This window comes from Cynocephalus volans, chromosome 2 (genome assembly GCF_027409185.1).
Source record: "Cynocephalus volans isolate mCynVol1 chromosome 2, mCynVol1.pri, whole genome shotgun sequence".
NCBI classification, from domain to species: domain Eukaryota; kingdom Metazoa; phylum Chordata; class Mammalia; order Dermoptera; family Cynocephalidae; genus Cynocephalus; species Cynocephalus volans.
In genome coordinates, this window is record NC_084461.1 from 196,992,573 (window position 1) to 197,008,645 (window position 16,073).

At 37.2% G+C, this 16,073-nt stretch overlaps 2 protein-coding genes across 3 annotated transcripts in view; both read right to left on the reverse strand.

The window, feature by feature from the left end:
• Positions 1-16,073, reverse strand: part of SPPL3 (signal peptide peptidase like 3) — a 133,205-nt gene that overhangs the window by 59,338 nt on the left and 57,794 nt on the right. The gene's annotated exons all lie outside the window — the stretch shown is intronic.
• On the reverse strand, positions 5,375-5,545 carry LOC134369502 (small ribosomal subunit protein uS14-like). Its single transcript, XM_063085973.1, is given in 1 exon segment — positions 5,375-5,545. A coding segment is annotated over 1 exon segment (171 nt).

Genomic DNA, 16,073 nt, shown 5'->3' on the forward strand with positions numbered 1-16,073 from the left:
CATTGAGTAATGTGTCAAGCACTGTACTAAATGCTTTATATTAATTATCACCCCCATTTTACAGATGAAAAAACTGAAAACACAGTGAGGTGAATCAACCTGTCATTCTTTTTACTACAGTCATTGTGTTTTGTATAATTTACTCTATTATGAAGAAATTTAAATGAATGGCATGGAAAACTATTATAGGAAGAAGATGAAGACCTATATATCATATAATACCACCTTTATTAAAAATGGGATTCACATCTCTGTAATGACTTGAACTTTTAAACACTAAAATTTTTAAAAAATGAGTAAAGGATCCTAGTGGACATGTTAAGAAAAAAAGACAAAGTGTTAGTGATGCCTGATTTGGCTATATACTTCACTTATTTTAACCAAATGCTAAAAAAGCTTATGTTAAATGTAGAATTGAATAAATAATACTACAAATTCTATAGCTGAATTTATTTTTCAAACAGCCAAATGAAAAGATAATATTTTCTTAAACTTTTAAGAAGCACCAACATTACAATTACACACATATTTTAAGATTTATTTAGTCACACAATCACATCAATTGAGATCTTCATTCAGCACTAAATGCTAATTAAAAGTAAAAGTTAATTTTCCGGTGACTGACTCCTTTTCACACAGGAAACAGTAACAAACTCCCATACCCTATTCATTTGAAAAGGCATCTTAAAAACATATAAGCAGCTACTATGACGCATTTCTAGAAACACTTTTAGAAAGCTTAACTGCAGATGGAGCTGAACATTAAAGGGTAAACACACTCCTCAGTCCCTTTCCCATAGTATGTCCTTCCCTATAGGACACTACCTTAAATCTACTGGATAGTCATCACATTTAGTAACACAAATGAAATCTTAATTACTAAAGTCTTAAATTCATTTTTTAAAAAACAATAGACCCAACCTTAAGGTCAGTTTGATCCAGAACAATTTTCACAAAATTTTAATTTGTTAAATCCAAAATAATAAAGTATTATTAAATTAACTGAAAAACTATATAATCAAGCCAATTAATTACTTAATTTGAAAAAACAATTGTAACACACTAAAAAAGGAAATTGTGACAAAAGCAGCCCCCAATTCAGAAAAGTGAATTTACAATAAAACACAGACCTGACATATTTAGGGGAAATCTTTTCTGTGTGTCATAAAATATTAAATTGCATCTGTTTATTGGGTACCTCAGAGAAGTTTTGTTTGAGAGAGGAAAAATAGAATGGAGTTTCCGAAGGGGGGGAAAATCCAAAAGGAATAAAAGTCACAATCTTAACTCTAGGAAGAGGGCACAGGTACATAGGAAGAATAATATCAAAAGGAGCAGACATCTTGTCTTATGGAAGAGTGGAATTCCAGAGAGACTAACTGAAAGATTTGTTTCTGTTTAGTGAGTGGGTTAAAATATGTTGTACTAAGAAGTCTAGGTTTGTCAACAGGATTTTATCTGCTAGAGTTTTTTTTTTTTTTTTGTCTTTTTCGTGACCGGCATTCAGCCAGTGAGTGCACCGGCCATTCCCATATAGAATCCGAACCCGCGGCGGGAGCGTTGCCGCACTCCCAGCGCCGCACTCTCCCAAGTGCGCCACGGGCTCGGCCCTATCTGCTAGAGTTTTAACCTCATCTAGCAACACCATAAGACATCGTAAAAGTGATACAATAATATTTTTGGAAAATCAATCATGTAGAACTATTTGGTGTGCATGGGAGGGGCAGAAGAGACTGGAATCAAGGAGACCAACTAGGACTCTCACAATAGCGTAGGCATGAGATAATGATAAAGCCTAGATTAGTAAGAAGTGAAAACAGAGGAGGTGATACAACTACAAACTATATTTTGAAAGAAGAACCAACAGAACCTCATGACACAATGGACAAAGGAAACAAAGGAGGGGCAAGAGTCAAAATTTCTATGGGTTACGACAAACCCTAATCTGACCACCTAGCCTGCTGACAGCGGTGGACACCCGACTGGACACCAAAAGCACAATTTCAGGCATTTCACATATGTAGCAGAGGCAGCTGGAAGTCACAACTCAAGGCAGAACTCTCTGGACACAGACCACCTCCACCTGACCATGCTTAACTAATCAACAAGCCTAAACAGCACCAGCAATCAGCAACATCCAGACACTATACCTTCCATTACAGAATTGAGGTGCTCTGCTGTCTTTTGACTTTAAAAGATCCTACCCCCTCCAATAAATCTCATCTCCCAGAGCCTCAACTCTATGCTGGACTGGGCTCTCTCTTTGATGATAACTCTCTCTCTTTGTTTCTACTCAGTATTCAATCTTTGGTTTCATTTTTTCCTCAACAGTTGGCACAATGGAAATAAAGAGTTACAGGGAGAGCTGAGAAAAGATCATTTTGAGATAAAACAAAGAAGAGTTAAATGCTGAATACCTGTGCTAAATAAGCAAAGGAGCAGCGAGATGCAATTAGTTTGCCCAAGGTTATAAGGATGAAAATTGTTAGAAACAGCATATAAACATAGTCAGCATGGTTCTGAAGGTCCATGCTTCTAACCATTACACCACACTGCCTCTCAACATAAGCAGAAGAGCGTGAGGGCTGAGAGTAGATGATTTTCTACAGCACTTTCAACAGAATTGTGGGTAGAGAGGAAGTGGAAGTAGCTAGTTTATGTCATTTCCTGAGGAAGTCTAGCACTAGAAGATAGGAACAAAACTGAATGGAAAGGTCAACAGAGTGACTCTGTTTATATGTTTTCAAGATAGGGGAGACCCATGCCACTCTGAAGACAGGAAAAATAGAAGTTCTTACTGAAGGAAAGATTAATGATAATCAAAGGAAATGATTGTGTGGGCAAGATTCTAGAGAAAACAAGGAAGAAAGGGTTAGTTTTAGGGAGGAGAAATATCACCTTTTCTACTAAGACCAGAAAGGTCAGATAAGCAATAATGAATTGAAGCAGAGATGAGGTTTTATGAAAACACTCATACCAGAAAGTCTCAATAAAGTATCTCCATAAAATAAGATGCAAGGTTAGTTACTCAGTATAAAATGAAGAAGGTAAGACAGGTTCAAAGAAATGGAAGGTTTGGAAGTATCCTAAGCTAAAATTTCCTTAAATTCAAGGATTGGTTTCATAAAATAAATTAATCACTTACTTTTATAAAATTTGCAAGAAATTCTTTGTATTGAGTTAACTTATAAAAAGAGATACCTGATTTCTCTTCAAAGAATAATAAATATCTAAGTGCTATGGAAATCAACCAAGTAAGACATCAAGAGTTGGGCATGGTGAACTGTGGAAGGTTTCCCAGAAGACTGGTTGAAAAAAGAAAGGTACTTTAAGCAGAAGAAATGGTATATGTAATGGTAAGAAGTTGGAAATGTACCAAATTAGCTCTGCTTGAGGAGGAGCAACACCTAAGAAAATGAGAGCTGGATAATAAAACATGTGGAGCAGAAAGAGAAGTGCCTTGTGAAGTGGTACAGAACAGTTAAGAACACAGGCTCTGTAGGTAGACAGCCTGGGTCAAATTCTGGCTCTGTCCTGTGCCAGCTGTGGGACCTTGGGCCTGTTACTTAATCTCTCTAGTCTTCAATATTCTCATCTGCAAAATGAGGGTGATGATAATATGTATTTCATAGTTAAGCTCTCAATGAATGTTAACTGTTAGATGGAGGTTAATAACATAAGTGAAATGAGATGAGTAAGGAAAATTATTTTAATAATTCCACAGGGGGTAACAGTCTTTAACATTTGTTAAAGACTTGGCTTATTCTTTTTTTTTTTTTTTTTTTTTTTTTAAAGATGACCGGTAAGGGGATCTTAACCCTTGACTTGGTGTTGTCAGCACCACACTCAGCCAGTGAGCGAACCGGCCATCCATATATGGGATCCGAACCCGGGGCCTTGGTGTTATCAGCACCGCACTCTACCAAGTGAGCCACGGGCCGGCCCCAAGACTTGGCTTATTCTGAGTAATTTCATTATTTAATCCTCATTATGACCCTATGAAATTTAACTTTTATTATTCCTAATTTACACATAAGGAAACTGAAGAAGAGAGAGGTGAAATAGCTTGCTCAAGGTTACAAAGTCGGTAAGTGATAGAGTCCAGATTCAAATCTAGAGTTTGGTCCAGAAGCTCTAAAGTATTCTTCTAACTGTGACTATCTGCCTTTTTGGGTTTCCCAAGTAAAGACATTCCTTTATGAGTAAAAACACCGAAGGACTGAAAATTGTCGTTTTCCAGCAATCAAATCAAATCAAGGTAATTCCCCAGGGCCCCAAATTTTCCAGAGCCCCCAAATTATATAGAATGACTATCGTGAGGAAGGGCTGCTTGTCTGCAGTAGAGAGGTGGGAGAAGAAGTGTTAATCCCTTTAAAGTTAAACTTTGTGTATTTCCCTCCGGGACATGGGCTCCCATTTAGCTACTTAGTCCCCCCATGCTACTTCACTTCTACCTTGTATACCTACAGTTTCCAATGCTAATATTGTTTCAATTTTGATACCCTCAATTTATTCAACTGAATTTTATCTGCATTAAGTATTACTGCAGAGTATAAGGAAAAGGCATACTTACGCTTAGTGTAACAGATGCCAGGACTGGCCATGGATGAAGGTCCATAATGAAACACAGATAATTTATGTCTTACAACTAAACTGGAGATAATCCATTAATTGACTCCAAATCAGTAGTAAAGCATAAGGTTTCCAAATAATACATTCAAAAGTAAAAGCTTTTAAGGCTCTAAAAGTTTTATTGTTACCTTTTACTTACATATTACAAATACAGTAATATATTTTATAATGAATCCAAGACCAAGGATGTTAAGATCGACTTCAGAATCTAAATAGAGTTCTCGGTACAGCACATTAAACATGGCCATCATTCATTAACTCAATGTAAAAGGCAATTTATTGCACAGCATTCATGTAATACAAGCATCCCAACCCCCATGAAAAAAGCTTTGTTGCTGTTTTTCTCTGATAAGTACATGTTTATGCTAAAGTCATATTTGAATTCCAACATCCCCCTGGCCCCATCCACCCTCATCTGGAAAATAGCCCAGCTTCTACCCCAGAGCTTGCACAGCACAATCCCTTGAACAGAGAATTGCAGTGTCTACTGTAAGGTGCCTTTACACTAAGCATTTAGTGACTCACAGGGAAAAGAAATGGTAAGACAGAACTTTGACAAAATCAGTCACAGCTGGGCTAACGTCATAAGCAAAAAATAAGGGTGACAATAGGCAAACATTTCGAAAGCTTTCTTTTTTTTTTTTTTTTTTGAAGTTTTTAAAATTTTATTTTCTGTACAAAAAGCTAGTATGGTTTCTTTCAATAAGTAGAAGCCTTGGATAATCCACTCAAGGAAGATCATTTAGTGCAACTTGATGAAGCCTATATCCTCTGCATACAGACAGAAGCACCAGTGACACATACTGACTCCATATATCTGGCTCAGGCCATGCTGGTTTGAGCAGACATGGCAAGAGCAAAAACCCTGATTGGATTTTCACAGGTGGCTCCAGTAGACCTGCTAGTGACCCATCTTGCTTTCAGGGGTGAATCAATGCAAAAGGCACAAACTTTAATATCAGTCAAAAAACTCTTAAATACTGTTTCCGAAAATAGATTCTATGGGACATAAGTTTCTTCATCAATTTAATTGATTTACATGACTAAAAGTAGTGATAGATAAAGCAGGTTTGGTAAATGCCAAGCTAAACACAGTTAACTTGACTACTGGAATTTTTGTTTTTAGTAGAGTGCTTCCTGAAGCTTGTAAAATATTTTCACATAAAACTTGTCTTTCTTTCCCTCCTATTTCCCTTAAAGCACGTAGCAGGTTTTATGTTCCATAGCTCACACGCTGGGAAACTGCTCTAAACGAAAGAATCTTTTCTTCAACACGAGACCACGTAAAAATCTGGTCATTAACTCTTGATTTGGAAACTAAATACAAATAACATCCATCACAATACATCATAATAATAGCAAATAATATTTGTGGGTTTTTTTTTTTTTTTTTTGACAGCTGGCCAGTATGGGAATCTGAAGTCTTGATATTGTTAAGCATTTATTATGTGCCAAGTACCATTACATCGAATTTTTATTTCATTATTTAATTCTCATTACCACTCTATGAGATAGGTAACTTTTATTATCCCTAATTTATACAAGAGGAAACAGATGAACAGAGGTGAAACTTGTTCAATGTTACAAAGCTAGTGAGTAACAGAGACTGAATTCAAATCCAGACAGTTTGAGCCCAGAATTCTAAAGTACTCTGTGCTAAATATCTCCAAAGAGCAGACACTTAGCTCCCTGGAGAGGATTCTCCCATCCTTAGCAATAACAAAAATATTTAATACCCTTGTTTTTTCAGAGGTATATACAAAGGATCAATGACTGAGATCTTTAGCTGGAATTAATCCCCTTTTACTTCTCTAAAAAGATTCAGATCAAATAACTGCTGACCAGGACTCCAGGAAGGAAGGGGAAAAAACAATATACTATTAAAAAATGAAACAAGAATGAGAAGCCCTGGGTGATTTTATTTATGAATTTTCTAATTAATCTTGACAAAAAGTGAGACACTCATAAAATGAAGTCAAAATTTAGAAGTCACAAAGAAAAGATTATTTTTAGTCGGTAGCTATAAAGTGTGTTGGACTCTATTCTGTAGTCAGAGATTTGTGCCAATCCTGAGAATGTTTTCAGAGGAAACTTGACTTAGTAGGAGTCAAATTCTTGGTTAGAGTTTAAATTACAGTATTTTTAAAGCTTGGGTTATATAGGTTTTCCAAACTGTTTTCCTTTACACAGGGGTTCCAAAAACACCCAAACAAATGTTATATGACTTCCCATATATAATAAACATAAGAAAAACCTTTTAAAGGGGGATTAAGTCTTTAAAAAGTATCTAAGCAACCAAAGGCATATCTGAAATGCCTATGAGACCAAGAAATAAAACTACTACTATAATAACAGTAATAATAATAATATGTTTCTCATTTCATTTTTATAACATCCCTTTGAGGAAGATACTTTTACTGTTGGTTCTAAAGATAAGGACACCGAAGCACAGAGATATTAACTAATTTGCCCAAGGTCATTCAGCTACAAGGAAGAACTAGCATTCCAACCTAGGCAGTCTGGTTCTAGATCCAGAGGTCATGCTCTAAACCATTTTGCAATACTCCCTTTCAACCTTTCTTGTTCCCTGACCTCAGCCTGGATCATTAAGTTGTATCATGGATCAAAATGCACCTTCTAAGAACTAATGGTAATGGTAATCAACACACATGGGCCATTTTCCAAGGTAGCCCATATGCTAGGCCTTAAAAACAAGACTCAATTAATTTAAAAGGACTGAAATCATACAAAATATGCTAACTACAGTGGAATTAAATTAGAAATCACCCGCAGAAAGAAATCTGTGAAATCTCCAAATACTTGAAAATTAAACAATACACTTCTAAATAATCCATGGCAAAAAGAGGTTACGTGGGAAATTAGAAAATACCTTAAAACTGAATGAGGATGAAAACAACATATCAAAGTATGTGGAATGAAGCTAAAATGGAGTTTATAGACAGAAATCTACAGCATTAGATGATTTACTGGAAAAGAAAAAGGTTTAAAATCAATGATGTAAGCTCTATCTTAAAAAAAAATAGAAAAGAGCAAATTAAACTAAAGCAAATAGAAGGAAGGAAATAACACAATTCAGAAATCAATGAATCTGAAAACTACAAAATTTCTCTCTGTAGAAATCAACAAGCTAATTCTAAAATTTGTATGGAAGCAAAAGAACTAGAACAGCCAAAACAATTTTGGGAGGAAAAAGTTAGAGGATCCACATGAACTGATTTAAAGACTTACAATATTTATGGTGTGGTACTGGTGAAGAAAAAACACACAAGGATTCCAGAAATCCACAAATTTATGATCAACTGATTTTTGACAAATGTATGTCTGCTTAGGTTGCTTATAACAAAATTGGAACTGGGTAATTTATAAAGAAAAACAACATTTATTGCTTACAGTTTCTGAGGCTGGGAAGTCCAAAGTCCATCTGGTGGTGGTGACCGTGACCCAGGCACCTCACATTGCAAGACCGTGGAAGGAGAGAGAGCAGAGAGCAAAAGAGACAGACTCTCCTCTTTTAAAGCCCTCAGAACCACGCCCCTGACCACCATTTTTAATCTATTCACTACTGCATGGTTCTACAATCCAATCAGCTCTTAAAGGCTCCACCTTTCAATTACCATAATAGGATTTCCCACCTTCTTAACAGTCACAGAGGGGGCTAAGTTTCTGATACATAAAACTTGGGGGACACAATTCAAGTTTCAGTGAGTTTGGGGGAAACATAATTCAATCCACTACAACAAAAGTGTCAAAAGAAAAGAAATAGCTTTTTCAACAAATAGTATTTGAACAACTGGACATCTGTATGCAAAACAATAAACCTCACATGTATACAAAAATTAATTCAAAATGGATCATAAACTTAAATGTAAAACTGAAATCCATAAAGCATCTAGAAGAAAAGAGGAGAAAAATCTTGGTGACACTGGGTTTGGTAAAGATTTCTTATGACATGAAACACACACATCATAAAAGAAAAATAGATAAATCAGATTTCAAAATAAAAATTGCTCTTTGAAAAGACACTGTCAAGAAAATGAAAAGACAAGCCACAGATTGGGAGAAAATTCTGTAAAATATCTATCAAATAAAGGACTGGTAACCAGAATATATGACTCTCCCAACTCAGTAAGAAACCAAACAACCCAATTTAAAAAATGAGCAGAAGATATGAACAGACACTTCACCAAAGAAGTGATACAGACGGTAAATAACTACATGTAGAGATGTTCAACCATCATTAGTCATTAAGGAAATTAAAATTAAAATTTACATCAAGATACTACTATGTACCTATTAGAATGGTTCAAATTAAAAAAAAAAGTGACAATAACAAGTGCTAATGAGGAAGCAGAGCTACTGGAAATTTCAAACATTGCCGGTGGGAATGCAGAATGGTACAGCCTCTTTAGAAACAGTCTGGCAATTGTATATAAAGTTAAACACACCCTTACCATATGAACCAAGAGAAATGAAAATATATGTCCCCACAAAATCCTGAATATGAATGAATGTATGTAGCAGCTTTGTTCAGAATTGCCAAAAACTGGTAACAACCCAAATGACTATGAACTAGTGAATGGATAAACAAATTCTGGTAACTTTATAAAATGGAGTACTTCACAGCAATAAGAAGATACAAATTACTGATCGATGCAACATGGATGATGCTAAGTAAAAAGCCAGACTCAAAAGACTACATACATGATCCCATTTATATGACATTCTGTAAAAGGTAAAACCAAAGAAAGAAAAAAGTTGCCAGGGGCTGGGGTGAGAGGAGAGGGCTGACTGATTACAAAACGTCATAAGGGAACTTTTTGGGGTGATGGAAATATTTTATTCCTTTATTGTGGTGGTCAGTATAAGACTGCATGCGTTGTCAAAATTCACAGAGATGTACACCTAAAAAGGGTAAATTTCACTGTCTGTAAATTATACCTTAAGATATCTGACTTTAAATGTAGGGGAGAAAGGGATGATTCTGGCTGATGTATGAGTACTGAGAAGAGACTATAAATCAACAAGGCAGAAGTAGAGAAAACAGGCTACTATAGTAAGCCAGGCAAAGGACCATAGATGGTGCCTGGTACTGGGGTGAAAATCATGGTAGCTGTGAGAAGTGATCTGATTCTTGTTATATTTGGAAGATCAAGTCTACAGAACTTCCTGAGAGACTGAACATGTAGCATAAGAAAAAGAGGAGCCAAGGATGACTACCAAGTTTTTGGCCTGAGCAACTGGAAGGATAGAACATCATTAGCTGAGAATGGAAGGCTACAGAGGGAACAAGTGTGTGTGTGTGTGCACGCACGCGTGTTTGCTGGGGAAGGCATGTGTGATCAGGAATTCAGTTCTGAGCTCTAGTCTGCTATAAAATGAAGATAGTATCATTTTACCTTATAGTTTTTTTGTTGTTGTTGGGTTTTTTGGTGGGGTAAAAATCACTGCATTCCTTCATTTCAGTTGGAAGTCCTATCATGCAGACTTTGTTGTGACCCTAGAAGGAAGCCCAGACATTACACAGTTCTGCTCACTATAGCTTGATGGATGTGATGGTTAATTTTATTTGTCATCTTGACTGGGCTAAGGGATGCCCAGATATCTGGTTAAATGTTATTTCTGGGTGTGTCTATGAAGGTGTTTCTGGATGACATCAGCATTTGAATGGGTAAACTGAGTAAAGCAGATAATCTTCCCTAATGTGGGTAGGCATCATCCAATCCACTGAGGGCTGGAATACAAAAAAAAAAAAAAAGGTGGAGAAAGAGCACATTCACTCTTTCTCCTTGAGCTAAGACATCCATCTTCTCTTGTCCCCAGACATCTACACTCCTGGTTCTTGGGCTTTCAGACTCAGATTGAAACTCACAGTATTGGCTCCCCTGGTTCTCAGGCTTTCAGACTTGGACTGGATATCACTCCTAGCTTTCCTGGTTCTCTAGTCTGCAGATGTCAGCTCATGGAACTCTGTAGCCTCCATAAATAATCATGTGAGTCGATTCCTATAATAAACTTCATCTTATATATATCTGTATATATCCTACTGATTCTGTTTCTCTGCAGAGCACTGACTATGATGGGTCTACTAGCTCTCACCCCCAAGTTAAGCATGCTCCTCTTTTACAAAAGGGAAAATGTGTCCACTCACCAGATCCTTTAATCAGGTCCCACTCACATCCCTTTAGAAGAAATTCTTCCAAGTTACTAGTTCTGTATTTCACTCCATATGTCCACTGCTTCCTCCACTGTTTATGTGAAGGAGAGGTTAGACACTTTGGGAATTCATGTTTTGGACACCTGTATTTCTGATACAGCTTTCCCTTCCTATTGCGGAGTTTATCATTTCCACTAGTAAGTGTGTGCTTAACAAAAATAAAACAAAAATTGCTTCTCATTTCTTCCATCTCTTCAAGCAGTCAGTTCCTCTGTGGTCGTGTAGTTCCTGATACTTTTTGCAGAGGCTCTCTATTTAATCTGGGAGTTGGAAAGAAAGAATGTGATCCCCCCCCCCAAAAAAACCCCAAAACAAACGACTATGGATTGCCACTGAAAGCTTTTTTTTTCCTGAAGGGAGAACCAGTCCTGTTTCCTACTGCAGTACTGTCACTTAGAAACCAAAATTCTCAGCTGACATAACATTTCAGGGCTAATCTAATTCCTAGGAAACTAATCAGCACAGTCCAAAACATTAAAAAACAGCAGCAGCTCATGTCTTTACACCACCACCAATCTGAAATCTCTAACTGTAAATTCCTAATAGCAATTATAACTGCTTAGTTTTATTGAACATTTAGTATGTGTAGGGTGCTGTGCTAAATAAGTCCTTTAAATAAATTCGCTCACTTAATATTCAAAATAATCCTATGACAAAGTTATTATTATTCATAAAAACAGGAGATATTATTATGTCAGTCTTAGAAATAAGCAAGCACCAATATTTAGGCAGCATATTAAGGAATATGACATTTAATTAATCCCCAAAGAATTATGAGAGATTGTTTCTGCCTCATACTATCATTTTCTGGTTCTAATATTTTAAAAAAAGAAAACAAAAGAAAAGACAATTGCAGGTGTGCCCCCTCTTAAAGAAAATGGGTTATTTGAAAATATTACATTTAGGGAAATGAAAATTCTTTTTATTTTACTTGGAAATCCTAATATGCAAGGAAGAAACCCAAGGTTGACCTCATGGCAGGTTCAGAGCTCACTATACTGTACAGGGAGCTTGTTTCTACAGTGTATTTTAATATCAGAGAACTGAGTTGCACAGGAGGACTCTTTAAAAACAGGCAGTAAACTGGACAAATGATTTACTGAATCCTTCTGATGTATAAGGGACTACTTTAGGTACTACATCAGCACTGTGGGTATATGATAATAACTCATGGCTCCTGATCTCAAGATTACAATCTAAGTGAGGAGATAAGGTGTGTACAAATAATTCTAAATGCACCAGAGAAATCTAAACTTCAATAAAAGGAACAGACAGCTACAGTAGTTCAGAGGAAGGAGAGACTGCTTCCGACTGTGGAGGACAAATCAGCCTCTTTGAAGAGGTAAAATTTAAATTGTTCTTGAAGGATAAAGTAGGATCCGGATATGTGGAATCTGGCAGGGAGAGGAGCATTCAGAAGCAAAGTGTACAACAAGAATGATGGATGACATAATGACAAGGAAGTGTGGAGTGTGGGTTAAGTACTTAAAGCTTACTTGGAGCATGGGTACCAGAAAGGGAATAGAGGAAAATGAGGTTGGCCAGATAGGTTAAGCTGGACTGTGGCAGGCCTTAAAAAGGAGACAGCCTAGAAAGGGAACTATTATAATACTCGTGGAAGAACACCTGAATCAAGGCAGATCCCAGAAACATTTTAAGAGGTAGAATGGACAGCATTTAGCAGTAACTTGGTATATGTGGAGCAAGAGAGATACAGAAATGAAGCTGGCTAAATGAGAGGATGGAAGTCATTAATAAAAATATGGAACAAAGGAGGAGAAAGAGATGCATGTGAGTAGAGAGAGGGAAAAGAGAGTTCAATTTTTAAATATACTGAGCTTCAAGTAATATGGTGATATTTAAGTGGTGAGATCCACTTTTAATTTATATAACTAAAGTGGGCTGCAAATGTTGGGCTAGAGCTCAGGTCTGAGAGTTCTCCTCTTAATATATACATATGGAAGCTGTCTTCTAAGTTTATATAGACTGATGTTTGTAGACTCAGAATAAATGTGTCCAAGATGGGACACTTTCACATACATTCTCTTTTAATCCTTCTGAGATAAATAACCTTGCAAGACTATTTATCATCATTTCCTGAAATTATAGTATTTGGCTTGTAAGTTCTTCCTAGCTAATGACTTTACAGTTAGAACTAGTTTTACGTTAACCACAATCTGCTGAATGAAGAAACAAAAAAAACCTCACCACAGATGGAATCTTAGAAGTCTTCAGTCAATAACAAGCAACCAAGATAGTTTGAGACTCTTCCAGTTCCTTTTTACTCCCTGTAGTTCCTTGATCTCTTCAGCACAATCAAATGTGCTAACTAGTTCCAAGCCAACTGTGCCAATGGTTAACAAGTGGGCAACGGTGTGGTGAGACATGCTCAGTGATCCAAGAAGTCTGTTTGGTTGTCTCCACCAGGGGTTGAGGTGGACTGTGAGTGGAGGACGTTGGTGGGGATTTTGCCCTCTGAAGTGCCGTTTGAAAACAGATCGCCCAGAAGAGAGACCAATGGACCACAAACAGCTTCCATGTGAACACCTTAACATTCAGAAGGTGGGAAGCAGAAGAGGCCCACAGATGTTGCCAAAAAAGGAAATGTTAGAAATATCTACCAAAACAAAGGAAGACATTTCCTCCCCACTGTCTAGGTGATACTTTCTTTTGCAATCTTAAACCCATTCTCCTTTTCTATCAGAATGATAGATCAGCTGTGTTATTTTCACCATTAGTATGAAAAGTAATAAATTAACATTTTGAGATACTCTGGTTTAACCAAAGAGAAAAACAACCTTTTGTGTTTCCCTTTCTGTATTCTGTTTCATTAACAAATAATAAAACAAGTGTTCATAACTGTGTGCCCATAGTGGGTAAAAGTTACCAAAAATATGCAGTAATAAGTCTTTCAAATCATCACATGGACCTGATGTATCTTATAAAAAAGTATTAGCCTCCAACTAATAATTGAAACATATCTTTAGAATTATAGCACTTAGGGCAGGCCTGTGGCTCACTTGGGAGAGCGTCGTGCTGACAACTCCAAGCCAAGGGTTAAGATTCCCTTACCGGTCATCATAAAAAAACAAAAAAAAAGAGAGAACCAGTTTAAATTTATTTTACGGGGGCAAAAAATGAGGTTCAAGCAGTTTACTGTCTGTAACATTCTCTCCTTATTTTGAACATCTTCTATGTTCTATCTTCTCTTTCTATGTTCTCCTTATTTTGAACCTCTTCTACATCTTATTTGCCCTGTTAGACCACAGTCTCCTGGAAAATAGGGACCCTGTTCTAACTTTCTTTTAATGATGTCTTAACAATGTGCCCTACACACTGTAAAAGCTTGTGAATCCAGTTATCACTCAGAAAAGGCGGCAGGAAGGAAACCCTCAGCCAAATAACGTATTGTTCTAAACTTGTAGAAAAATTCATTTCTATATTTGAAATCACAGCTATACTTAATCATCCTCATGATTACTAAATACTCTCCAAGCATATAGCCCTCACTGAGCAATAGCTCTTTAGTTCTCTGATTCCAGAAAGCTATGAATGCTTATTTGTTACAGTGTAATAGATGATCAAGAATTCTTCCAATGAAGCCCAAGATCTAACTTTTGACCCATTCTAGTGCCACACTCACAACAAAATGAGGGAAGCTTAACATTTCATAGGCAGAAAAATCTTGAGAAAACGCTCCCGATTTCAATTCCTCAGCTGAAAAGAATGTCTCTTTCCTTCTTTACCCTCTTAAAATCTCTTCTATGAAGTTGAAAATATCTTGAGCAACATTCTAACACCTTACCTAAAACGCTTAATGCAAAGAGGAAAATCTGTGTGATCTCTCATAATTGTAGTATAGAGATCTGGAACATTGTATACAAGCCCCTGCTATTTTAAGTTCACAAAAAGCCCTGGGAAAATGAGAGGTGAACTAAATTCCTAATAACTGAACAGTCACTTCAAGCAACCACTTGTTCTGCAAACACCACAGGCCCCTTGGGAATCCTTAGATTTGGTTGATAACCTGAACTCTGGCAACTTGCCTTGCAGCAAAACTGTTACTTTTTTCTTTTTTTTTTCTTTTGTCTTTTTCGTGACTGGCACTCAGCCAGTGAGTGCACCGGCCTTTCCTATATAGGATCCGAACCCGCGGCGGGAGTGTCACCGCACTCCCAGCGCCGCACTTTCCCAAGTGCGCCACGGGCTCGGCCCAAAACTGTTACTTTTGAAATGGGCATTAGCAACAGGAAACTGTAACCTTATCACATTGTACTTCATATTTTTTAAGGAATTCAAACATTCATATTTCAACAATGTGAAGACACATGTGCCATCATTTCTATAACTCAACTACCTTGTTTGGAGTGTGCAGCAGATTGTCTGCAAACCTGGCCACCAAAAATGCCTCCCATCCCTGCACACACCTGCTGCTTCTCCCATCAAGAGGCAGAGTCTATTTCCTCTCCCCTTGAATCTGGGCTATCCTTGTGATTTGCTCTAACCAATAGACTGCTACAGAAATGATGCTGTACCAGTTCTGGGCCTAGGTTGAAAGAACTGGCAGCTTCCATTTTTGCTTTCTTGGACCCCTAAGCTGCTAAGGAAATTGAGGCTCTCCTGCTAGAATGAGAGGCTTCATGGAGAAAGAGGCCACAGAGAGGAGCACCCCAACCAAAAGCCAGTATCAATGCTTCCAGCATGTGAATGAGACCATCTCGGATCCTCCAGTCCCAGAAGAGTCTAACAAATACCATGCAGAAAAAAGACAAACTAGTCCAACTGAGCCCTGTCCCAACCGCAGATCCAGAGAATCAAGAGCAAATATAATATTTCTGCAAGGACAAAACTTTAGAAATGGCAGACAGATTAGGGGTTGCCAGGAATTAGAGACGAGAATGGGAATGGAGGGTCAGTACCTGGGGGGGAGGGGGTGTGAGTGTGCTTACAAAAAGGGCAACCCAAGGGAAACTTTTACTGTTAATTCTGTTCACTACTTTGTTGTGGTGGATATACAAACGCAGACAAGTGATAAAATTGTACACACCTTCACACACACACGATGAAGGCAAGTAACCGGGGAAATCCGATATTGGCATTGTATCAATGTCAATATCCTGGTTGTGATACTATAATTTTGCAAAATGTTACCACTGGGAGAAACTGGGCAAAGGGTACATGAGATCTCTCTGTATTATTATTATTA